Genomic DNA, 25940 nt, shown 5'->3' on the forward strand with positions numbered 1-25940 from the left:
CTTAAATTATACATGTTTAAAAGCATAAACACCATTATTCTCTACGGCACAACAAATGATTTAGGGACCATGGCAAAAAGCCGCACACCAACAAAAAGCGTAGAACGATATTGATTTTCCCTTCTGTTCAGCGCCTGAAGGATCAAAAAGCAACTTTGTTGCCACACTGTAAGCTATAAATGCCAGACTAGTACTGCCAGAATAAATTTTTAACAAAAATACAGAAACATCAGCATACACATTGGAATAAATGAAATTACATATAATACCGAATGTTTCCTTATATATTGTTCCTCTGCAATTAACATGCCGACATTAAACAGTTATTGTTGCACTGTATGGTTCCACTTTTTCTCTGATGTTATTTTAATTTACTTCTATTAATGATCCATTTCTAGCGAGTGATTGTTTAGTTTTGAGTGTCCGATCTTTATTGTCAATAAAGAGAAGCATGAATTAGAATAGGTACTTTCCTATTATTTTCCACTAATTCCCTCCTGTTCATTGCGCCCCACCTGTCATGTCTGTATTCCCCACTAGTGGGGCGCCCACACTTTAAGAACCACTGGCATAGACAGTTGGAGAGTATAACATAAATTAGAATCAACAGCTCTCAAGAGTGACCTCTTTTATGGATTTGGATTACCCAGTTAATTAAATTTATTATTAATTTTGAGCAGTTTTGGTTTTCTATCTTCAAACCTGGGCAAATTCTCCAGAACACAACCCTACATTTATGGAGTAATGGGGCTAGCCTACCTCTTTGATGGCCTTGAGTAGGTCTGGTTTGGGTGGTGCAGTTGGTGGAATGCACCGATGGCCACACAGCTTCAGTGATGTCATGAAGGTACTGGCAGCTGCCTGTTCTTCCTTAGTAAGACTCTCTCTGTGGTCATGAAGCATCTCGTACAGGTAGAGAGCCAGTTTGGGTCCGTGCTATTAAAAAAAAATAAAATCAAGTTAAAACCCTTAAATCTCAAGCAGCATCCGTACAGCATATGGCAATGATGTTTAAAAAAGAAAAAGTGCTTATATGGAAGCCTTTTTGGTGTGTGTTAATGGGAAGGCTTAATACTTCAAACTGTTCATTGGTTTTAAGATGTGTCAGGTAAAATAAACATTACTTTTATAAAATACGGTAATGATGAGGCAATCAATACTGCAGTGTTAATTTATGTGTATGTGTGATTTCTTTGCCTATTGACCCATTTACAATTTTTTTTTTGATCAGTTATGTTTGGGCTGCTGCTGTTCTTTCAACTGCTCCCCCATTGAGGGGTCGCCACAGCGGATCAGCACAACTTGGCACAGGTTTCCGCCGTAGTCGGTTAAAATTAACTACAACTCTGTTCATCATATTGCATATTTAGTGCTGAAAAATACTACAAATCCTGAGCACTATCTATGTTTATTAAAAAACAGCAAAACCAATATTGGCATAATTGCTTTCAGCTTTAAAAGCTACATGCACACTTAATTTCCTGAAATACCGTGGGACATAAAATGTCTTACAGCAATACTGTAAATAAAACTGATATTATACTACATTGTCACAGACGTATGATTCACAGGGCATGAGACCAAAGGTTTTATTTGGAAAACATGGAAGGAGGGAATTATTCGGCGCATGGTGGATGGCAGAAGTTGTCTCACGGTACAGGGGTTGATGATTTTAGTGATGGTAAACGGGCCAATGAACCTGGGAGACAGCTTGCTGGAGGTTGTCTTGGGGGGGAACGTAGTAAGATAACACAACTCTTTGGCCCATGTGGTATGGCGGTGCCCTGGAGCGGCGCCAGTCGGCTTGTAGTTTGTAGGCCAAAACGGCTCAGCGGATCCTAGACCTCGCATTCAGCCATGTCTTTTTGCTAAAACGAATGAAAACTTGGTTGGAGGGAACCGAGACCTTTACCTTCTAAGAGGCGAAACAGAGAAGGCTGGTATCCAAGTCAGCAGTGGAAGGGAGAGAGACCAGTGGCAGATGTAGGCAAGGAATTGTGAGCATACTCAATCCATGGTAGCATCCTGCTCGAGGAACAGGTATCCTTAGAGGTCATGCACCAGATGGCCGTCCTGAGGTCCTGATTGGTCCTCTCCGCCTGGTCGTTTGTCTGAGAGTGGTAACCTGAGAATAAACTGGAGGTACCTCTGATCAACTTGCAGAAGGTGGACCAAAATTGGGCAGTAAATTCGGGACCCCAGTCCGATGTGATATCCGTTGGAAGTCCATGCAGCTGGAAAACATGCACGATTAAGGGTTCAGCAGTTTGTGTCTTCCCTCATGGTGGGCCACCAAAAAGGCTGCTGGACCAGGGCTAACGTAGGTGCTGTGCCGGGTGACAGGCCAGTCTGGAACGATGTCCCCATTGCAGCACAGAGGGCCATTCTGCCTTAGGGACAAAAAGCTTTCCTGGTGGCGCCTCGGGTGGGCCAGGTCTCTGATGGACCGTGACTCGACATCTAATAGCGCCGCCCCAACAAGGCATTGAGGTGGTAGGATAGTGGCGTCGGGTACTGGATCATGTGCTGGTGAGAACTGACGAGAGCGAGCATCTGGTTTAATGTTCTTGGATCCCGGGCAATAAGACAGGGAGAAATTGAATCGCGAGAAAAACAGGGATCACCCTGCTTGCCGAAAGTTTAAGGGTTTGGCCATCTAAAGATTGTTGTGATCCGTTCAGACCAGGAAAGGGATTTTGGTACCCTCAAGCCAAAGCCTCAATGGGTGCAGTTTATTATTTTTGGGTGACCTTTGGGACAAGACTTCCCCAACTCCTGAATCTAAGGCGTCTACTTCGACCACAAAATGAAAGAAAGGGTCTGGCTGGAGAAGGAAAGGGGCCAAGGTGAAACGCCTCTTTAGGTCTAGAAAGGCCCTAGCAGCTTGTTCTAACCAGACGAACAAGGTTCAAGATGAGGTCAGGGAGATGAGTAGGGCGGCCACCAAGCTGTAGTTGCAAATGAACCGTCTGTAGAAATTGGCAAAACCCAGGAAGCGCTGAAGCTCTTTACATATTGTTGGGACAGGCCAGTCTGTGAAAGCTTTCAGCTTGACGAAGTCCATCTGAATTTTAGACGTGCGACAATGGAGCTCAGGAAGGAGACCGTGCTGCTGTGGAACTCGCACTTCTCAGCCTTAACAAAGTGCTGATTTTCGAGGAGCCTCTGAAGTACCTGGCGAACGTGCTTTTATGTTCGTTTAAGGAGCGCGAGAAGATGAGGATGTCATCCAAGTATAAAAAAGATAAAGACGTTGATAAAATCTCTGAGCACATCATCCACCAGAGCTTGGAACACAGCTGGGGCGTTGGCCGAATGCCCAAACACTTGTAATGGCCAGATAGAGTGTTGAAGTCGGTCTTCCATTCTAATTCAAATATTATTTGTCACATACACAGTCCTACACAGTACGATATGCAGTGAAATGCTTGGACAACTGCCTGTGGCCTTAAAATAGAGACAATGAATAGAAAATAAATATAAAAAGGAAAACAGAAGGTAAATTTGACTAAGAAAGAATAAAATAAAATATAAAATTCAAAATAAAATAACACTATACAGTACAAAATATAAGAAAAATGTATGAAAAAGATAGAAAAATGAGAGACAGCTGTACTACAGGACAAAATATACAATATAAGAAACATGTATGAAAAATATAAAAAATAAGAAACAGTTATACAATACAAAGATATAGAGTTTATGGACTCTTGTGGGAATTAAGTTGAATATAAATTGAATATAAACAGAAATGCCACATATTTAAAGTGTTTAAAGTGACTTGTGCATCCGGGTAACAGAACGTCCAGGGGGTGTGCAAATATGCTTGAAAGTGACATATTTAAAGTGTCTTGTGATAGGGTAATTGGGTAATTTACCTAATGTCCACAAATGTGTTGTGCAGTGGTCACTAGTGTAAGTGAATGTCCAGAATGTCCAGAGTGAATGCAAAAACCATGTGTGTGGATGTGCAAAATGGATCAGTACTGTGTGGTGTACTGATTAAGAGACTGTATCGCCTGCGGGAAGAAGCTGCTCCTCAGTCTCTCTGTGTTGGTCTTCAGGGAGCGGAGTCGCTTTCCTGACCTCAACAGAGAGAACAGTCCATTGCTGGGGTGGCTGAGGTCCTTCACAATCTTCCTCGTCCTGGTCCAGCAAGGCTTGCTATAGATTGAGTGCAAGTCAGATTGAGAGCTTGGTGCTGCCAGTTAGAAAATTAAAGATCCACTGGCACAGAGATGGGTTGAGTCCCAGGTGCTCCAGCTTGGTGGTGAGTGTAAAGAGAATTATGGTATTGAATGCTGAGCTGTAGTCGATGATGAGCATTTTAACATAATTCCCCCTTTTAGTGTCCAAGTGAGTAAGTGATGTGTGGAGGAGATGAGAGATGGCATCATCAGTAGAACGATTTGGACGGTAAGCGAACTGTAGTGGGTTAAGTGTGTCTGGTAGAGATGAAATGATGAAGTCCTTGACCAGCCGCTCAAAGCACTTTATCACTACTGAGGTGAGGGCTACAGGGCGATAGTCATTGAGAGAAGCAGGATAAGGTTTCTTCGGGATAGGAACAATGATGGACTCCTTGAAGTACTTGGGGATCACCGACTGAGAAAGAGATGTTGAATATCTCAGTGAACACAGGTGCTAGCTGGTCTGCGCAGGCTCTGAGAATACGACCCGAGATGCCGTCTGGTCCTGCTGCTTTCCTGGTGTTCACTCTCTTGAAGGGTATCCTCATGTCGTGCTCGGTGATGATGTACGCGTTTCCGGTGCTGGCAGTGTCTTCCTGTCTGCAGCCGTTAGCGCTGCTAGCATTAGCATTGCTAGCGTCTTTAGCTGCAGCCTCGAAGCGAGCATAGAAAGTGTTCAGCTCGTCTGCCAGAGACACGTCCGCGTTCGTCATACCGGTTGTTGGTGTTTTATAGTCCGTTATTGTTCTTTGTCCCCGCCACAGGCTTCTAGAGTCACTCTGTTGGAGCTGTGACTCTAGTTTCCTCCCATAGTGCTGCTTCGCCTCTTTCACCGCTTTCCTGGACGTTATATGACGCAGCTTTGTACAGGTCCATGTCCCCCGATGCAAGTCCCGTGTTGTAGGCAGCGTTGCAAGATCTCGCGGATGGTTTTATCCGCTCACGGCTTTTGGTTGGGAAACGTTCTAATAATTTTTTTTTCCACAATATCATCCGCTAGTTTCCCAATGAATCCCACAACCACTTCCGTAAACACGCTGACGTCATCATCGGAGCTGTTTCTGAACATGTCCCAGTCTTCGTTATCGAGTGCGTTCTGTAACGCGGCCACCGATTGGTCCGTCCAGCGCCCGACCTCCCTCTAAACCGGAACTTCCTGTTTCAGCCTTTGTTTGTATTTTGTCATGAGAAAGATGGCGGCATGGTCGGATTTACCAAACACTGGACGAGATTGTGCCTTGTAGCCGTCCTTGACTGTAGTGTAGCAGTGGTCCTGTGTCCTTAGCGTTTGGGATATCTGCAGGAGGCTCTGCTGCTGAGAATTAATGAGAGCTCCCTGTTGGGCAACTGTTTGGCGAAGTTCGGCCTCCGATCGGCTGCTAGCCTGGGGCTGAAACTTGGTACAGAGGCTTGGCCTGGTATGGTAAGCATCTGCTAAGTCTGATATGGCCGCAGTGTACTGTCAGACGTGCGTGGAAGGAGGAAAGAACCAATAGCAGAAGACAGATAAACTTAGACTGGTTTTATTGAATGCAGCAGAGTTAAATAAACAGGGACTGGAGGAGCAGAGTGTGTGTGTGTGTGTGTGTGTGTGTGTGTGTGTGTGTGTGTGTGTGTGTGTGTGTGTGTGTGTGTGCGTGTTCGTTTGAATGTGTGTGTGTCTTCTTGTGTGACAGCTGGTGTGTGTGCACGAGAGCTGGTGTTTGTGTGTGACCTAGGAAAGAGCAGGGGAATACCGTGACACAATGAGGGGGCGGGCGATGACGTCGGGAAATACTCCGCGAACCTGGAAGTAGAGCACACAAAAATATCTTTGGAAACTGTTGAGTCTGTTTCTTTTTATGGTGCTAGTTCGCAGCGCGAAATGAAGGAAGAACTAAGGCTTCCGGTTTACTTTTGTTGAGCTGTGAAAGGCCGGCAAGTGGCGTGAGCTTCTTTACCGCGAAGGTGTGAAAGGCGCGATGGCAGCTGAGGAGCGTTGGGGAGAAATCAGCGTGGTTAGCCAGGTGGGTGTCGATAAACTGAGATCCAGCCGCGAGAACATACAAATCTGGAGATGAAGGTCCAAAGCCAGTATCCAAACACAGTCAGGGTCATACACACAGATCAGTCCGAAAACAGGCGAGATAACCAGGGGCGAAGACGAGAGAAAAATCCAAAGAACAAAAACAGGGGTTGGCAACAGCAAGATTACACAAGACAAAATATCACAAGTAGTACGGGGCACTCGAGCGAGGCACTGCAGTGCTGACTGATGTCTTTGGCGTGCTTATAAAGCTAAGGGATGATTACCTGATCCCATACAGGTGTGCCGTGATTGAAAGCAGAGCGTGCAGGGAAGAAAATCCAGAATGGATTTTTGTGAAGAGCTTACTGAGTCTCGCTGGCTTGTGACAGACATGTTGTTAGAATTATTTTATATACAAAGGAGTTGTACCCTCTTGCTCTCTTCCTCATAGATCTGATATTAACGTGTTAAATCTTCCCTGCTGATATCTTTCTATCTCCTTTTGCATCTGCTCTTAAACGCTTCCATGTTCACCTTCCCATTCTCTCTTTATGTCTCTATATCTCCCTCTCTCTATCTACCTCCGTCTCCTTCCCCCTCTCTCCCTAACTCGAGCCAACATCTTGTGATCCGTTTTTGGACGGACACCTCTCTATCTTCCTCTCCTTTGATTCTTCAAAATCTCACCAGGACATTTACAATGGTTCATGTTGTTTGCAGTAACATGTCGATGGCACAGGCATTTGATCAAACATATAAAAACCCCATCTTTTGCTGTTAATAAACAGAAACCTTTCTGACAGACAACGTGTGTGTATGTTTGACTGAGTCTCTCCTGGCGGCAGAAAAGCCTACCGAATCACAATGGACAGACTGAGCAACTCGCCTCTTTTACTATGCAACTTTACACATGTTCTACCACACATTATGCCTTTTGTACTTTCTATTTATTTTACCTTTGTTACTGATCACTTTTCCTTTTTAACGTTTCGAAGAGTCTTACTGAATTCTTGTTGGTTCTCTGCACACTTATCACTATATTTTTTATTTACTTTTGTTAGCAACAGTGTAACTGAGATGTCACCATAAAACAGAACCTGAACTGAGTTATTTATTACTCCAAATTCAAACATGTCTATTATTTTAATATATACTTATTACAAGAAAATAAATAGTCCCCTTGTGAAAGTATTGGAGTAGCATGGCATGTTTCTCTTTGGTTTTGGTATTCATTGAAGACATTTGGACTTGAGATCCAAGATTAATCTAAGAAAATTTTTCAAAACACTATTTCAGAAAATTATTTCAGCAACACTTGGCTGTGTGTGTGTGTGTGTGTGTGTGTGTGTGTGTGTGTGTGTGTGATTTGAAAGAACACTTATCGAATTAAGTAATAAACAAAAAAGTGTTTTAGATTGTGCAAAGTAGCTGACAAGTAGTTAATGACATCTTGGCACACTCATGGTATTCTGGCATCAGATTCACATTAAACGGTTTTTCAATTTACTGGTGTGACATTTGTTTAGAGATGGTGGAAAAATCGATTTGGTTATGAATCACAATTTTTTTTGCATGGCAATTCACGCACCACTGATTAGGTGGCAAAATTGCATGTTTTTTTTTTATAATCCTGAATTTTTAAGTAAGAAAAAATGTTAGAAGAAATGGGCTATGATTAATGACTCATTAAATATAAAAGGTTTTAAATTGTAACAAAATCACGATTAAAAATGATTAACAATAATAAATTGTAATATTTATAAACTCATGATACTTATAGAATCTTTTAATCAAATTGGCACCAATTTATTGTGATAATATCTTGCCATGGTGAGTAGTGATTTTTATCCTTATATTTCCTGCCTTCTACTTTAGACCATCAGTTATCTTGTGGAGAAGGTTGGGCAAAGAGTCAACAGCCTATTACTACACCTATTGTACAAATCCATACTATAAAAAAAACACTCAATTAAGAAAAAGACAGTCCATCATTACTTTAAGAAATAAAGATGAGTAAAATCGAAAAAATCTCAAAACCCTTGAATTTATCCCCATGTGCAGCCACCAAAACCATTAAACGCCATGATGAAACGTCTCTCATCAGGATTGTCCCAGCAAAGGGCTACCTCTGCAGCAGAGAATTATTGGATTATTTTTACTTTATTAAAATGAGCATCCGTAGAAACCACTGGTTTACAGCCCCTTTAGATTACAGTGCGCATTAATGTTTCTCTGAGTTCAAGCAGCACACCTATTTCAACATTCCCAGTTCAGAGAAAATTAAGAGTCAGGCCGTTATAGTCGAGTTGCAACAAAAACAACGAACAACAAGCAGAAGAGACTTGCTTAAAACAAGAAACACAAGGAATCGACTAATGATCTAAATCCAATTCGGATGGTTTGACATGAGTGGGACCAGAGTGTGAAGAAAAAGCAGCCAACAAGTACTTAACACCTCTGGGAACTTGTTCAAGATTGTTGGGAAACCGTTTCAGGTGAGTAGCTCATGAGGCTGACTGAGAAAAGAGGGTGCAAAGCTGTCATCCAAGCGATGTTTAGTATTTTTGAGTTGAAAAATCAACAACAACAACATCAATAATAATAATAATAATAGATAAAAAAAACATGAATTACAATAAAAAAAAAAATTAAAGTTCTTTTGATGTAACAAGTCACCTCAAGTCCAGGGCTGAGGCTTTCTCTGAGAATGTCAGGGTGATTTTGCTCATGGACAAACTCTAGGGCTTTCTTTCTTTCCTCTAGAGGAAGTGCAGGGCCAAGCATGTGCACCAGCAGCCGTCCGATCTGAATCCGGAATGTATCTTTGCAGGACCAGAGGATGTGACACCACTGCTCTCGTAGTGTCCCGCTGTGTCCAGTACTGCCCTAAGGGAAGGAAAAACAGTCAAGTCAGTGAGGGCACTGTGTTGGCCCAGAATATACTGTAAACTGTATGTAATCAGCCAGAAGGCTTTTGCATTAGAGCATCAGGGTAATGTTAACACTAGATATGCATTAAGCCAGTAATCAAAACTGACTACTCTTACTCCCTGTACATCCAGTTATTTTGCAACTGATGACAGAACTGGAGGTGAAAAATATTTATATTAAACTCTTTCACTTACATATGCTTCAGACCTTGCATACCCCTACAGGGCAGATGGTATAGAGAATGAGATAGTAAGAGTTTTACTCACTTTTTTTTTTTTTTACAACATGATGAAATGAAGCAAAATACTACCACAGTCTGCACCATGTGTAAAAATACTGAGTACGCCTAATAATCCTTGATTTTGAAAGAATCTTAGGCAATTATAAACAGAGACTCATTAAAATTGGACAGCTTAAAATTAGACAGCAAAAAAAAAAAAAAAAACCCTAGATTTTTCTTCCATGTTCAACTATACAATTTTAATGAATGTTTCAATGCGTTCATGGCTGACATTAGTGGAACCTAATGTGGTAATCTGCTGTTGTAGCCCATCTATTTTAAGAGTTATTGTTTTGTGTATGCTGAGATGCTTTTCTGCTCACCATGATGGTAAAGGCTGATTGTTTGAGTTACTATAATTTTCCTTGACAAGAACCAGTCTTACTATTCTCCCCTGAGCTCTCAATTATGCATTTTCACCTAGAGACTTTTTTTTTTTTTAACCATTATGAGTAAATTCTACAGACTGTTTCTATACGGCATTCCAGGAAATTAGTTTATGAAACAGTGTCTGGTCCCAAATTCCATTCCATGTAAACATTAGCTGAGGTTACTGACCTCTATCTGTATGATTTTTTTGCATTGTGCTCATGATGCGGCACATGATTGACTAAATTGAAGATTGCATAAATGTTCAAATATAAGTGACAGTGAAAGTATAGTGTAAAGTATTGAACAAATATATGATATGCATCAGTGTGGCATGTGCACTAACCAGTCCGATTTTTAGGCCCTCCATCATGAGCTTAAGAAGATCTGTTTGGAAACATCTCATATGAAAAGGAGCAGGATGTATTATGCTATTCTCTCCTGATATTTGCTCAGCGAGTAAGTTTGTGCTCGTTGGGTGATCAGGAGACTCTTCAAAGTTAAGTAGGTCAAGGCAATCCTTGCTGTTTCCTGTTGAGTAGATTTAAAGATTTAAACAAAAAAGCTAGTTAATTAGTTATATAATATTTTGTCACATAAAAGTAGCTGAATTGAACTCCACCTATGAACTTTCAGCAGTTTAGGGTTCATTGGTTATAGCCATCTATGCATAAACCAATAAGTTAGAGCATCTAATTAAAATGCTATTATTAAATTTTATATAAACAATAGTAATATTTTTTAATAAAAATGTTCTGTATTTTAAGGTCTGTATTTTAAAACTATACAAACAATAGTTTGAACTGTCAATAAGGATCAGTAAACATAATTGATTAAATTATTTGATTTGAGAATTAGCCATGATTTAATAACCATATCTAAGAGGACCCAATCAGATGTATTAGATTAATATCTTTAGGATGTTATCCCATGCCCATATAATTCTTAGAAAAAAATGTTAATACAAAAAATTGCTTCACATGCGTTATAAGGGTAAGAAAATATAAAAATACAAGTCAGATTTTTATCTGGAGGTTTACCATAGTATATAATTCTGTTGACAGCCAGCACTACAAGTCTCTGCAGCCTCTGAATAAACTCGCTCTCACTGGCTCTGATGGGGTTCTCTTGGCTCATTCGCCGTTGCATCATTTGGGTAAGCTCATCAGTGGCCACAGAACGCATCCGCATCAGCAATGAATCCGACTGTACTAAAGACAAGTTTTGCTTGCCTAACACACACATACACACACAAATAATACATCATTAATCTAATAAATGCTGGAAGAGACTAGACAATCTACAAACTATCTGGAAAAATCTACTTTCTGTATATTTGGGTGTGCTTAAAGCAAAGTTGTTACTTGTAAATCCCTACATACAAAAATCATCAAAACTCCCCTGCTCCTTGACATTTCAACTCATAATCTCGGGTTAGTTTTTTTCTGTTTACAGATTAATATTAAATTAAAATGGCTGTGCCATTTTGTTTATAAATTTATAGTTTATAGCGGTATTGTATTTAAAGTAATTTTTTTTCCCTCATTAATGTACACAGAGCACCCCATATTGACAGAGCAAATGCGAATCATGAGGTCAAAGGAACTGCCTGAAGAGCTCAAATACAGAATTGTGGCAAGGCACAGATCTGGCCACGATTACAAAAAAAATTCTGCTGCACCTAAGGTTCCTAAGAGCACAGTGGCCTCCATAATCCTTAAATGGAAGACGTTTGGGACAACCAGAAACCTTCCTAGAGCTGGTCGCCAGGCCGAACTGAGCTATCGGGGGAAAATAGCCTTGGTGAGAGAGGTGAAGAAGAACCCAAAGATCACTGTGGCTGAGCTTAAGAGATGTAGTCGGGAGATGGGAGACAGTTGTAGAAAGTCAACCATCACTGCAGCCCTCCACCAGTTGCGGCTTTATGGTAAAGTGGCCTGACGGAAGTTGGTACAAGAAACATTAAAAAACACTTGAAGGGCTACAAGATGATAAAAAAATAAGATTTTCTGGTCTGATGAGACCAATAGAACTTTTTGGCCCTAATTCTAAGCGGTATGTGTGGAGAAAACCAGGAACTGCTCATCACCTATCCAATACAGTCCCAACAGTAAAGCATGTTGGTGGCAGCATCATGCTGTGGGGGTATTTTTAGCTGCAGGGACAGGACGACTGGTTAAAATCGTGGGAAACATGAATGCGGCCAGGTACAGTGATATCCTGGATGAAAACCTTCTTAGCACCTCAGACTGGGCCGAAGGTTTACCTTCCAACAAGACAATGACCCTAAGCACACAGCTAAAATAACAAAGAAGTGGCTTCACAACAACTCTGTGACTGTTCTTGAATGGCCCAGCCTGACTTTAACCCAATTGAGAGACCTAAAAATGGCTGTCCAACATTTACCATTCAACCTGATGGAACTAGAGAGGATCTGCAAGAAGGAATGGCAAGATCCCCAAATCCAGGTGTAAAAAACTTGTTGCATTTTTCTCAAAAAGACTCATGGCTATATTAGATCAAAAAGGTGCTTCTACTAAATACTGAGCAAAGGGTCTGAATACTTAGGCCCATGTGCTATTTCAGTTTTTCTTTTTTAATAAATCTGCAAAAATGTCAACAATTCTTTTTTGTTTAGAGTTTTTCTGTCAATATGGGGTGTGTACATTAATAAGGAGAAAAAATAAACTTAAATGATTTTACCAAATGGCTGCAATATAACAGAGTAAAAAATTAAGGGGGTCTGAATACTTCCCGTACCCACTGTTTCTATTACTCCTGACTTAAAAAAAATGTATTTTAAGAAGGTATCATACACTAATACTAATATTAGCCGTTATTAGTTTAAAAATATAAATTAATTTGTTGCCGATGCTACTCATCACATTTTACTGGATATGTTGTTGCTACATGCTATGGTCTGCTGTTTTGGCTATACTGCAACTTCCATCTATTGCAAGAATCTTTGGTACAAAAGACAACTATGGTAGAACAGCACCAGCAGTCACTTAGCACTTGCAAATTACTATAAATGCAGCATAATTGTTTCCTGTCTTTCTTAGAACGATAACATGAAAGCCATACAGAAGGGCATGGAAGCGATTAAGGCCTTTTTACTGCAGTTTAGTAAAACATGCAGCAGAGTAAAATAAATTGTGATCACACATTTAGGCACCAGCAATTTTCATGTACTGGGCAAAGGAAAAGCAATCATGCAGTCAACAATACTCCCTTTCCACTGAAAAGATGTGATTGCCTTTATAAAGACTAGTCCATGTTTCTAAAAGTTGGACATTTGTAATTTTAAATTTTAGACCTCAATACATTCTCTCTCTCTCTCTCTTTCTGCTATACTAATGCTCTTCAATCCTAGTGTTTCATTACTGCTTGGATAACATCAAGGTTTTCTCAGTATGCCGTAGCCATAATTAAAGAAACTGCTAGCAGAGATGCAGCTATCTGAGTGGCACAAACACACACACTAACAGGATCTCTGCAATTGTCAAAAAATGTCTTGAAAAAGGAACCTCACTTGTTATAACAAGTTATAGTAAATAGTACACGCACGCACAAATGTTGAATATACAACTGATGCATAATGTAGCATGGGAGACCGGGCATGGGAGACAAGTACCCACAATCCCACAGCGAAAGAGAGAAAAACCATTGGCTCAGTTATGACCACAAGGTGCTCCACAATCCAAGTTTCCACTTTGTGTGAGTATATTTACTGTGTATATACACAGTATATATATTGATTATCTAGATTATCAAGGGTTAGCCACAAAAGGTGCTGTATTAAAGCATATTCATGAAAAGTAGGATAGAAAAAGAAGCACAACCAACAGGTATGACTGCAGCCTTAAGAAAATTGTTAAAAAACACCAATTGTCAATTCAGCATCAAAGAACTTGGGACAAATTCACAATGAGCTAAGTGAGTCTGGTGTCAGTGCATCAGAAGCCATGATGCACAGTCTTCAGGAATTAATAATGGAAAAATCGAAATGGGAAAACAAGTCACTCTTGTACCAGACAAATCATCATAAACATTTTAACTGGGCTAAGGAAAAATAGAACTGGACTGCTGCTCAGTGGTCCAAAGTGCTATTTTCAGATAAAAGTAAAAAAGAGGCAGGAGCTTGGACAGAGGTGCTCAACTTCTGAGGGTATTGATTGACTGATGTCTTAATGAAGTCAATGGCTGATAGGAGGACATGGAACTGCAAGGCCCTAGCCATTTCTAATTGGTAGACCAGTAGTAGCTTAAATTGATAATTTGCTTGTATTATTATGATTGTTTAAGTGCTTGATAAGTGTTTTTTACCCTGAATGCGATATACTGTATGTCGCAGGCAAGAAGTCTGTAGTCATTATGAGGAATCATATAGAAGGGAAAAGCACCAGGGAGATGCCCAATTCCTTTTCCGGCAGGACTGGGCACCTGCCCACTGTGCTAAATTACCACTAAACGTTTGCTAATCCACAATAATACTGGGCTTGTTTGGCCAACCACATATCCTGACCTGATTCTGTATGGGGTATTATAAAGAGGAAGATGACCGATCAATACTCCCCACTACCTCATTGGCCAGCATTCACATTACTATTACCGTCGCCAGGCACACTCTTCAATGTATGCACGTAGTTAGTTTGCGAGCCGCCTTTTAACACAAACAGAATAAGAGAAAAAGGAAGTCAATCTTTATAATATTATTAATATTTTTGAAAAAAATGTCAAGAGCAATGTTCTCATGTGCCTTCCTACTTTATCAGCTATGGCTGTGTAGATCGGAAGATGAGATTGGTGCATGCTACCTGCACACATTGATTTTTGGAAGAGACAGACAACTTGTGATATCTCATTCTAAACAGCAGTCCACTTCCGTTAACAGGTATGATTACATACCTAATTCCTCTTCTGGAACCCGGATTGCTTGTGTTCTCACTGATCGAAATGAACCAGAATTTGGGGTTCTCGGAAACTATCCGGGGTCCCTAATGTAAAAATGCCCCAACTCCGCACTTAAATGTGGTTTCTTGCTTCATGACACCGAAACATCAAGTGGCCATGTGTCTTTAGTTAACCAAAATCAATTAAATGGTAGCACCAGATTACTGTGATTTATCAATATTTATCACAAGTTAGCTACAGCCCTTATATAAAACCAACTATTTAATCACAAATCAGATGTTTCTCCTACTTAACACTGTGTCGAAAAGATCCTAAACCACACCACTATTTCTCATTACTCCAGTATTCACCAAATTGCTTCTTATTTGCAAAAAAGTTTACTTTGATGTACCAATCACCTCATCCACATTGTTATCATTATTGCTTGAATTAGCTACTATAAACAGAAATTGTCCGCTCTCATTGATTAAATTATATCTGGATACTTTTTCGAGTCATAGTGCTGCCCCACTAAGTGCATGGTTTAAAATTATTCTTTTGCAGTGGAAAAGCATGGAACCTCCTCTGGAATAACCATGGCATTAGTGGAAAAGGACCTTCGGTCCAAAGCAGACAGAGCCAGTTACAGTATGTGAGGGAAGATGGTGTTATCTATTAGGGTACAAAATTGGCCAAAAGGCTACCTGTTTCAGAGGGGAAAAAATAGGAGGAGGATTCAGCCGAGATATCCACGGACAGGAATCTGAATGCAGAGGGTATCTGGCCATAAGAGCAGTACTTCCATGGTATACAGGGACTTATTGAATTTTTCAGGCCTAAAGAACCTTGGGGGCAGGTAAAGTTAAAAAGCACAACAGCAGTTCAAGTATTTAATCATGGGGTCATACAGTACTAAATTTCAACACTTACCCTTAAGGGCACATGTTTATCCAAATTAATTTTTATTTTAGCTCTATAATGCTTATTTAGGTAGACATCCTTATTTAGATAATTGTGTTACAGTTACAATTTCAACTTTATTAATGAACTCAGCCCAAATAAATACAATAATAGTGAAGATAATGAAAATAGTGAACAGGTCAGACCAAGCTTAGTTCAAACTTGTCAGGAGCTGAAAAATTTAATTCACTGATAACTGGGAAACTTATATGCTGTAAAATGTAATATGGATCATACACCTTAAATTCTTAAAACCTTAGTATAGAGAACAATATAATGCAGATACCAAACCATTCTATTTTACATTAACACACCAAGACTTAACTGTGCTTACATGGCCAGTTCTCACCTGCAATGCTTTTGCGCTTCTGTTGAGCAGTGTGCTGAAAAGAAGCAGAAGAGTGGACAGAGGTGCTCAACTTCCGAGGGTCTTGATTGGCTGTTGTCTTAATGAAGTCAATAGCTGATAGGAGGACACGGAACTGCAAGGCCCTAGCCATTTCTAATTGGTAGACAAAAAATAGCTTTAATAGATAATTTGCTGGTAATATTATGTTTGTTTACGTCCTTAATATGTGTTTTTTACCCTGAGTGCGATATACTTTGCTGCCCTGCATAAAACCCAGCAAGGTGATAAGATCCTCAATGATACGAAAGTACTGGGAGCCAGAAGAGCTGCAGGCATGGATCGTCACTGCCACCAGTAACTGCTGTATGTCACAGACAAGAAGTCTGTAGTCGTTTTGTGAAATTCTAAAAAAAGGAATGCAAACATAACACTAAAATGCAGTATTTTCATAAAATGTAAAAAATACATTACATTTAACCTGACTGCATTAATGCTCTCTCATATCACATCATAACCAAATACCACATACGTGTCAGAGAAAATTAGATACTCAAATAATATCAGATATCATTCTACATTAATCATGTTTTTTTAATAAGTATATGATATCAATGTAGAATAAAGTATCCTGTGTGGAAAATAAACATCACTTATGAATAAAATGTATGGTTCAGTGGAGTATTTCACTTTCAAAATTGTTTAATTACTTTCTTAATGTAGTTTTCACAAGAATTGGCTGGGTACTTTCTTACTCCATAATATGGACCCTCATTGCAAATTCTACAATGCAAATGTATTTATCATTACCCAATCTCTAGACCGTTGAGAGTGGACAGGGTGTTGATGAGCACATAGAGGAGGCCATGGTCCAAAAGTATATCAGCCAGTTTAGGGCAAGCATTCAGCAGCTGCAGCAGCACACACAAGGCATTGTGGACCAGTGAGTTTTCATACAAGGAGTTTTCCAGAAGCCCCAGTATGGGTACCACAGATCTCTTTCTGAATGGAGAAACATTTTCCATGTCCTCTACGTCAAGGCTAAGTCAAGAAAGAACAAAAATAAATAAATAGATCTGTTAAACCAAGCTTTTCTTGGTTTCAGTGGCATAACAAGAGTTATATCTCCAAAAATATTTTAAATGATCAATCAAAGAATTAGTTTAGTATAGGACACTCACTCTTCATCTAAGCTTATAGTCCGGCCAAACAACATCCCCAGAAAACACTCCAATACGCCCTGAGTACCCTGGTGAAGATACAGCTGGTTGGCCAGAAGAGAGAAGCCATGGTTCCTTAAGAACTTCTCTTTCTGTTCCTTTTGGGCTCGGCTAAAATATGCATCCAGCAGCTGTATGTGTATTGGGAAGAGAGCAAATAATTTTTGCCAAAGTATGCATGTTTAAAACCCTACTGTTGTCACGTTCAATACATTTAAACATTAGTAAATACCAATACTAGGAAATATATATGATAATATATATAATGCTAATTCAATGCAAATAATTAAAAGTTGCTTAGCATTCATCAGCTTTTAAAGAGCACTTGAACAATTTGTCCAAGTAACTTTCCAAGCGTAACTATCTAAGCATAACCATTGCAGTGTGCTGTGACACGGGCCTTTTTATTATACATTACACGAAACATGCTCTACACAATATGTGTTCACAAAAAAAAACAAAAAAAAAACATGAAAACATTATAATACTATATAAAGTGCAGACATGATGGTTTCAGACCATTTTAGGTTTTCCTTATTTTGTCATGTTTCACACTCGTGTTAAAATTAATTATAATCTTTTTTTTACTTTACCATTCTACCGCAGAGATGAACAATTAAAAAGTTAAAACAAGTGTTTGGAGTGTTTTTTTAATTTATTTCACAAATTAAAGAGTAAATATCCCATAACTTGCTTAAAACACATCCAGGACTTTCACATTTACAGTATAACATACTATACCTACTATACACCCATATACACAGGAACATCTCAATAAATTAGAATAACAAAGTGAAAATTATATATATTCATTACACACAGACTGACTGATAATATATTTCAAGTGTTTATTGTATTTATTTTTAACTTTAAACAGGCAACTTGGATTTTGTACCTCTCCTCTCTTCCTCCAGACTCTGAGACCTTCATTTCCAAATGAAATGTAAAATTTACTTTAATCTGAAAAGAAGACTTTGGCCCACTGCGCAACAGGCCAGTCCTTTTTGCCCTTAGGCCAGGTAAGATGACTTTGACATTGTCTCTGGTCCAAGAGTGGCTTGACAAAAGGAACAGGTTACACAAGAAACAAGCTACAGCCCATGTCCTGGATACGTCTGTGCGTGGCTTTTTTATGTCTTTTTTAATTGACTTACCGAAAAAAAAAAAAAAAAAAAAAAAACAACTTTTGGTCAATATTTGGAGGGGTGTTTATGGTGGTCGAGCTTTGCCAAGATGGCGCCGCTGTGTATGGTCCGCCGTCCTACTCTGTCGTGTTTTTTATTAATTTGTGTTTTTATTTTAATTGTCTCTTATGATGTGTCATCTCTGCTGCTATACGATCACCCGACACTGTTAAAGATACAGGCTACTATGAACAACTTGCCTGACTGTATTAACAGTGGACATTTTTCTGGCATCTGAATATGTCCAACTATGACGTCCTGTTTATCTGTTGCGTCGTAACAAGAGCCGCAAGAGACACGGAAAGAGAGGAGGTATCCTCGTCAAACTGAAAGCCTACCTGGCCTCCTGTGTGGATAATCTGGGCTTTGCTTTAAATGAAATATTAACTAAATGTGGGAATTTTGACCTTCGTCGCTCTCAGGAGTACAGCTATCGGTGGCTCAGAATGGCTATCCTGGATGACGGGTGTTTGCTTCTGTTTTGCCGGCCAGTAAGGATCCAGGCACGGGGCTGTGTACAGGGAAATCTCTGACCGCTCAGTCGAGCCCCAAAGCAGACTCTCATTTTAAACAAATCTGATTTCCACTCGCAATTGGAAATTTTATTTTGCTAACAGAAACTTGGCTAAAACAAGGTAATAACAGCGCCTTCTCCGAGCTCCTCCGTCCCGGCTATTCCTTTTTGAGTATGCCGCGAGTGTCCAGTCACGATGAAGGACTGACTGTTGTTTTCAAACAAAAATTCAGCTGCCGTTTACTCCCAAATAAAAATCACAGCAACTTTGAGCTAGAACTGGTTTTAATTCAGTTTGCATGTGCTGTACTGTGTGTTATTAATTATCGTCCACCTAAATACAATAAGGACTTTATCTTTGAGTTTTCAGAGTTACTTTCTGAATTAATGCCAAAATATGACAGTTTACTCATTTGTGGAGATTTTAATATTCATGTATGTTGTCCCTCCAGCCAACTGGTAAATGAATTTCAAAGTCTTTTAAACTCCTTTGACCTGAGCCAATCACTAAATGACCCTACACATCAGCATGGCCACACACTGGATCTTGTAATTTCACATGGACTCCCAGTATCCATCTCAGAAATAATAGCCTTCCCCATTTTGTTAATCATAGCTGACATAAAAGTTTTCCTCTTATTACAAGACATTTGGCTCAGATTGATACTAGTCTAATCCTGGCTGCAATCTCTTTGTTTGTATAGTAAACTGTATCTGCTCCAGGCAAACCTTCCCACAGTGATGTCATAAAACTTTACAACAAGTGCAAATTAGTAAGTTTACATTTAGATTTCTAGTTTAAAAAAAATTAAGCAGCCCTGTTCTTTGTGCAAAAAAACAAAGAAACTACCTGCTCTTTTTTAGAAAATTATCGCAAGTAATTTTGGCAAGTCAAAATGCATGACAGTGGCATTTGCATGCTAAACAGATTAATTGCAGAGAGAAGGCTATTTTAATTATTAGTATATCCCTGCTTTCTTAGACACTGCTTCAGAAACTGACAATCTGAAAATGTAATTAAACCACAAAATAACATACTTTATTTAGCCATAGCCATGTTTGATGTACACAACAGAAATAAGAAGTTTGTCTCCTTGTAAAATTGATAAAAAAAAAAAAAAGATATGTATGGTGGTCTTCTACAGAAGTAAAAACCACAAGTTATTATTATGTTACTTGCTCAGTTACTAAACTCAAGTTTCTTTGACATTAGCGTCTGAAAAAGTTGTGGTAAAAAACTGATTTAAGCTAAATTGTTTTGACTTTACCTTTATGACCCCTTGTTGAATAAGAGGGGATGGGTGGTTAACCAAGACAACAAGAGCTTCAGGCTGGATAAGTTTGTCCATCACTTCCTCCAGCATGAGATCTGGTAGCAGCAGCAGGACATCTTTTAGAAGATCATAAAGCCCACAGCAGATTAGAATCACACAGTCTTCTGTACCTGACCTGAAAAAAAAGCATAGAACCTATTTAGGCAAAAATAGACAAAAGAGGGAAATAAATGATTTAGACAAGCTTTGACCCTTATGAGGCAAAAACATAAAAAAATTTATAATAATAATAATTAAAAATGAAGTAGTAAATTTACAGGGGGGACCAAAAGTATTAAGGCAACATATGCCATTTAATTCTCCCTGTGCACAAAACAGGTGATTTAATTTATTAGTTTTATTCTAAGAGTTGTGCTAATTAACCTTAAAACTGGCTATATGACAATGGTATTTAGTAGGGGTGTGACGAGGCGCTTTTCCAACGAGATGAGACACGAGACTGGGTTCACGAGAACGAGACTTTTACACATTTTTTTAAAAGAAATCCTCAATATTTAAATACATAGCAAAAAATAGCATTTTATTTAACTGAAAAACACAAAATGCATGTCCATTTTGAAATCAACGTTATGAAATAAAACTTCTATTTTGATGAATGATGTGCAGTAATAACATGTAAACACTGCAAAATATTTTACCACAAACTGACAGGCAATTAATTGCACAATAAAATCATATATTATATTTTATATATTTTTTTATTATATTTATATTATAATAGTATAAATAAAAAAAATATTATAAACAACACAAATATACCTTTACCTGCAATTAACCATAATTAGTGTAACTATCAAAGTAGTGCTGTCTTAAAACTCAGAGAGCAAAACAATGAACAAAATTTTCTTAAGCATGGAAAAAGAGCTAAGACCTAGGTAATGACCTATACAGAACAGCCTAAGATATGGTCATGTTCTTTTTTAAGAATAAAGGCTCATATCGGCTGCAGTGAAAACGCCGATGTCTCTTGTTATTGCCTTGGCTCTTGCATTGTATGGTGGAAGTTTAGCTGCAAAGGCATTTGTTATGGTTGTTTGCCATTACATGCGAATTGAATTGCTTTCCGTTTTCTTCACAGATGCAGCTTTTAGTAACGGGCTGTTGTTTTCTAAATGCTTTTGCATAGTGCAGTTTTGTAACACTGGACAAAGTTGAGCGAGCGTACAGGCAGAGTCGAGCGCGCACAGAAAATATATGTTGCACGCGCGTACAGGCAGAGTCGAGCGCGCACAGTATCGAGAAGGCGATATGGCTGAAAACTGTATCACAACATCAGTGTTTAATATCGGTCGATATCGATAATTATTGATATTTATATGACCTATTTAAAATAAGGACCAGGAGAAAAATATATTACATTTAAACATTTTTATTTTAAACTTAACCTTCTTCTGATCATAGTCCTCTCAGTTATTAAGACAGAAATGTCAATAACCATGGAGAACCCAAATAATTAAAATGTAAACATAAGTCTAAAGTCACAACGAACACACTTAACAATTATCTCTTAACATTTAAGGTTCAAAATAAAGGAATGAATGAAATGTAAGATGAGCTGGAATATAGAGCCTAAACCTGTTTTCTTTTAGTAGTTTTTGGTTTGATTTAAGTACGGAATCCACACGGAAGTTTGTAAGATCGCCTGACAACGCAGAAAATAAAAGAATGGACATACATCGACTCGTTTGTCTTTCTCATCACTGCATGGGCATTAATAAACAGGCTGTTGCGCTGCCGCGAGAAACGGCAAAATAAAGCGGAAAAGCTAACACCGCGTTCTAGCAACACACACTTAATCAGGAATTGGACCCAAAATCACATAAGATCCGGCGAAGCGTTGAAAACAGCATGGGCAGACTCAGACTGAGTGATGTGAAGCGCCATCTTATCTTTAATACTTTAATACTTTCTGAATCGGAGCAAGTGCGCATGACAGCAACCAAACTAGCTTTGCGACCTCTGTTTTCTTCCGACAAAGAATAAAAATTATTGAACACATTTTTTATTGATATTGATCACGTGTCTATCGCGATACATATCGTTATTGTTTTATCGCCCAGCCCTAGTAGCAGTCACTAACCACCACAAAAAATAACATCTTCTGTACTTGATATTCAGGAAGCAATCAGTCATGCATAGATTAAACAAGTGACATCAGAGTGAGGAGCTTCATACTTAATACTAATGGTTGTTTACATTGCAAAAAAAAAATTCTTATTATGTCCATTATCAAAAATAAATTTTAAATTAAAATGTCATTAAAACATTGGCTTCAACTTTTGTCTCAAGACTTTTGGCCACCACTGTAGTTTGCACCAGAATAAGGCTCCTCATTCAGAAGAATGTGAGTTTATTTCTACCTGTTACTGGCCTTGCTGTGTGCTTGGTCATAGCCAGGAGAGTAGGTATAATTCTCAATGTCATCATTTAGGGCGGTGCGCTCAGTTATGTTGGGCCAACGAGCAACAGCCATAGAACTGTTCTGTGTTGGAAAGGCCAGACCCAGGCTGGCAAAGTCACTGTGGCTCCTTTGAAAAGACTGGATACCTTTTAGACTGTCAGGCCTTCGCAGGGCTTCTTCTCCCCCATTGTCAGTGTTGACATTGGCCTTCGTTTGAGTTTCCTGTATTTCTCCTAAGCTCATGGAAGATGTGTCCGGTATCTCATCAACTGCATCCTGAGAATCGCAAATCACCTTGGCTGATTCACAGCTGTTTGGGAGCTGCTCCTCTTCACGTTTCACCATTTGTGTGCTATCTATTACATGCTGTGCAGTCAGGAAGGCAGCCTCATCTAGGTCACGTGATCTGAAGGGTGTTTTGCTAGTGGTATGCTGCCCCATACATGCTAAAAAAAAAAAAAAGAAGAAGAAAAGAAGGTGTCCTGTTGTGTGACAGATTCTATTTGTTTACAAATATCACATACACCTTACAAATAAATTTGTTCTGGCATAAATTGTGTTTTCTATAACTACAGTTTTAACATCCATTAATCTCTCCAAAAATTAAACAATATACAAATGTTAAATTAATTTGTGATTGGCAAAATAAACTATTTTAGACAGTTTACACTCTCACATTTTGGTGGTGGAGGTGGCATGATCTTTTTTCCATGTCGGAGCACCGGCCTCTCAAAGTATTTGTGCACACTAGGTATGTAACCCTGTGCGGGGGTCAGTTTTTAAAATTAGAGTGGGGGAAATCGCAACATACCTTTATCGTTAAAACAAATATAACGTTTTAGATGTATTATTTTGTTCCTGTGGTTCTTGGCTAGTTTACCTAGTAATTTAAATTGATTTAATTGACATCTCAGTAAACAGAAATCTAAATAATGTCAGCGCAAATCTAATCACAGTTTAAAAGGAATTCTGTTCTGAATTGTTCTGTAGGTTTACATTTTGTGCCTAACTATTTTCTGACGAACCTCTGTTTCACCAAATAATCCACGACTTTGCATGAATATGTTGGACTTTAGACGACCCCAGGACTCCTATCAATGCCTCAGCGGTTCACACCTATACAGTACACTCAAGATTCCTCACAGGGAATCAGGGAGATATCCAAAAATTAAGCATGGTTCCTGAACCATTTATTAAAATGCAATTTTTATGCACAAAAAGGAAACTATACAGCAAATGTGTCACAGAATATTACGACTGAAATAAAGCGCCTTACATCGAATCACATTTTATGCAGTATTGCAAAGCCAACGTTTTTTACCGAGTATATATATATATATATATATATATATATATACTGTATATATATATATATATGTGTGTGTGTTTGTTGTATTTCTGGGGGATTATGTCTGCATTTTTATTATTAAATCAGTTCATATCAGTGCATGCTTTTATCTGCCTCTTGATCAAACCTCTGCAAGTTAAAGTGCTTATACTGTGTGTCTAATAATATTACCTTCAGGTTGTATATCAGTGAATGGCGATGGTGAGAGCGAGAGACCAGAGCTGCAAGTGAACTTCCCTTCACTGCTGGACTGACGGAGACACATGATGGACTGGACCTTCTCCTGGTACTGCTTACCATCTAAGACATTAATGTCCACATCAATAACATATGAAACAGTAGCCATGTGCTTGCAGGGACTTTCAGCAAATATTTTTGTTTAAGGACTTGAAGAAAGAAAAAAAGTATTAAAAAATCATTTTAGAACCTGATTTACATTAGTGTCATCGGTCATCAATGGTGAAAAAAAACTCTCCCTTCACACTAATAAGCCATATGTGTATACTGTTATTAGAGTCTAAAGCCCTTCCTTTTCCATTATTTACATACAATTTTACACTTACTGTACGCTTGTATAAACTAATTTTCATATTGTTTCTTGCTTTTCAGAATTTCATTTACTTGTTTGTTTTAAATTGTATGTTTTAAGGTTTCTGGCTGTAATGCTCTTAAAAATTACCATTAACCAGTGGTTTTCAGATTATAAATATTTATTGATTCTATAAGTGCTTTGTTTAGGTGCAAAGTTGTATTTATAGTTGCAGGTTTAACTGTTCTCACTATTGACTTTCAGAATTTAAAAAAATTATGTGAGGTACATCTAATTAACGTGTACCGTGGTGTGATTCACCTGATTTACCTTAATGTTATAACTATATCGTACAGTGCTTATTCTAAATTTCACCACCTGTTTGAACCGACAATGTTTTTTTACTAGCTAACAAATTAGCTTCTGTGGACGTCTTTCAAAAAGATGGGTTTCACTAAATACTGGGAAACTGACTATTTGTTCACAAATCCATCCATTTATTGCAGTGGTAATGTCCCTTACCAATATGTAGAAAGAAATAAAAGCTGGATGGTGTGTGGCACACATAGGTGTTGGTAGGTGGGTGCACAGACAGCAGGAAGTTGTAGAGCAAACGCAGCAGGTCAAGGTCAGGGGGTGAACCAAGCACTTCCTGAATAATTTTAATGAAGGACAGACACACTCTTTGGGGAACATTGGCAATGTGCTCATCTTGATTCTCCTGTCATAATGAAAAAATTAAAAGAAAGAGGTAATGAAGGTAAAATTCTTTCAGAAAAGGAAAATGAACTATGCATTTTAAGAGGGTGGGAACTTGCCTGAAGCACTTGACAGGTTAGCAGGAAGCGGTGTACTACTTTGGCTTTAAGCAGCTGTTGAATATTGAATGCCTGGTGAGGATTGTGCTCTCCAATAAGGATCTCTAGAGCAGCCAAAAGTGTCTCCCATACTCCACTCTGGGCAAAACACATGACACACCATACATAATGTGATGTATATCTCTAGGAAATGTATTTCTGTTGTATATAAATAACCATTTTAGCATGTTACCTGGGCTTTGGCCCATATCTTCCAGTCCAGTAATATTTCAGAGAGCAGTCTTAGGTCTTGCACCACAGAGTTGGACTCTGTGTCAACATACCACTGACCATCCTCCTTTACTTTTAAGACAGAGCCACTACAGCAACCATCCAACAAAGTCTACACATAAACATTTATCAAATAAACAAAGGATGTGTTAAAACATACTAGATAACTTATTTTTGATATAACACAAAAAAAAACAGTAAAATCCTTATTGTTTACATATAGTACACTTAGTATAATGCATTTAGTAAACTGCTGAACGCATATACATAAATTATGACAAAGTATGGGAGTTCCATACTTGACTATTATAGACTCATGCACTTTTAAAGACTAAATATATAAAA

The 25940-nt window shown here is 38.7% G+C and overlaps 1 protein-coding gene across 3 annotated transcripts in view; it reads right to left on the bottom strand.

Moving 5' to 3' along the window:
* lyst (lysosomal trafficking regulator) overlaps positions 1–25940 on the bottom strand; it is a 227574-nt gene that overhangs the window by 67879 nt on the left and 133755 nt on the right. For all 3 annotated transcript variants that reach the window (XM_053502052.1, XM_053502051.1, XM_053502053.1), the window contains 14 exons: positions 25558–25707; positions 25326–25463; positions 25030–25228; positions 24150–24278; positions 22590–23076; positions 20164–20344; positions 17159–17328; positions 16788–17018; positions 16218–16384; positions 15981–16133; positions 10819–11010; positions 10125–10309; positions 8875–9084; positions 760–936 (listed from right to left, as the gene is read on the bottom strand). In XM_053502052.1, the coding sequence (XP_053358027.1) occupies positions 760–936; positions 8875–9084; positions 10125–10309; positions 10819–11010; positions 15981–16133; positions 16218–16384; positions 16788–17018; positions 17159–17328; positions 20164–20344; positions 22590–23076; positions 24150–24278; positions 25030–25228; positions 25326–25463; positions 25558–25707 (2769 nt within the window). The remainder of the gene's footprint in view (positions 1–759; positions 937–8874; positions 9085–10124; positions 10310–10818; positions 11011–15980; positions 16134–16217; positions 16385–16787; positions 17019–17158; positions 17329–20163; positions 20345–22589; positions 23077–24149; positions 24279–25029; positions 25229–25325; positions 25464–25557; positions 25708–25940) is intronic.

This window comes from Clarias gariepinus, chromosome 8, assembly GCF_024256425.1.
Source record: "Clarias gariepinus isolate MV-2021 ecotype Netherlands chromosome 8, CGAR_prim_01v2, whole genome shotgun sequence".
Taxonomy (NCBI): Eukaryota; Metazoa; Chordata; class Actinopteri; order Siluriformes; family Clariidae; genus Clarias; species Clarias gariepinus.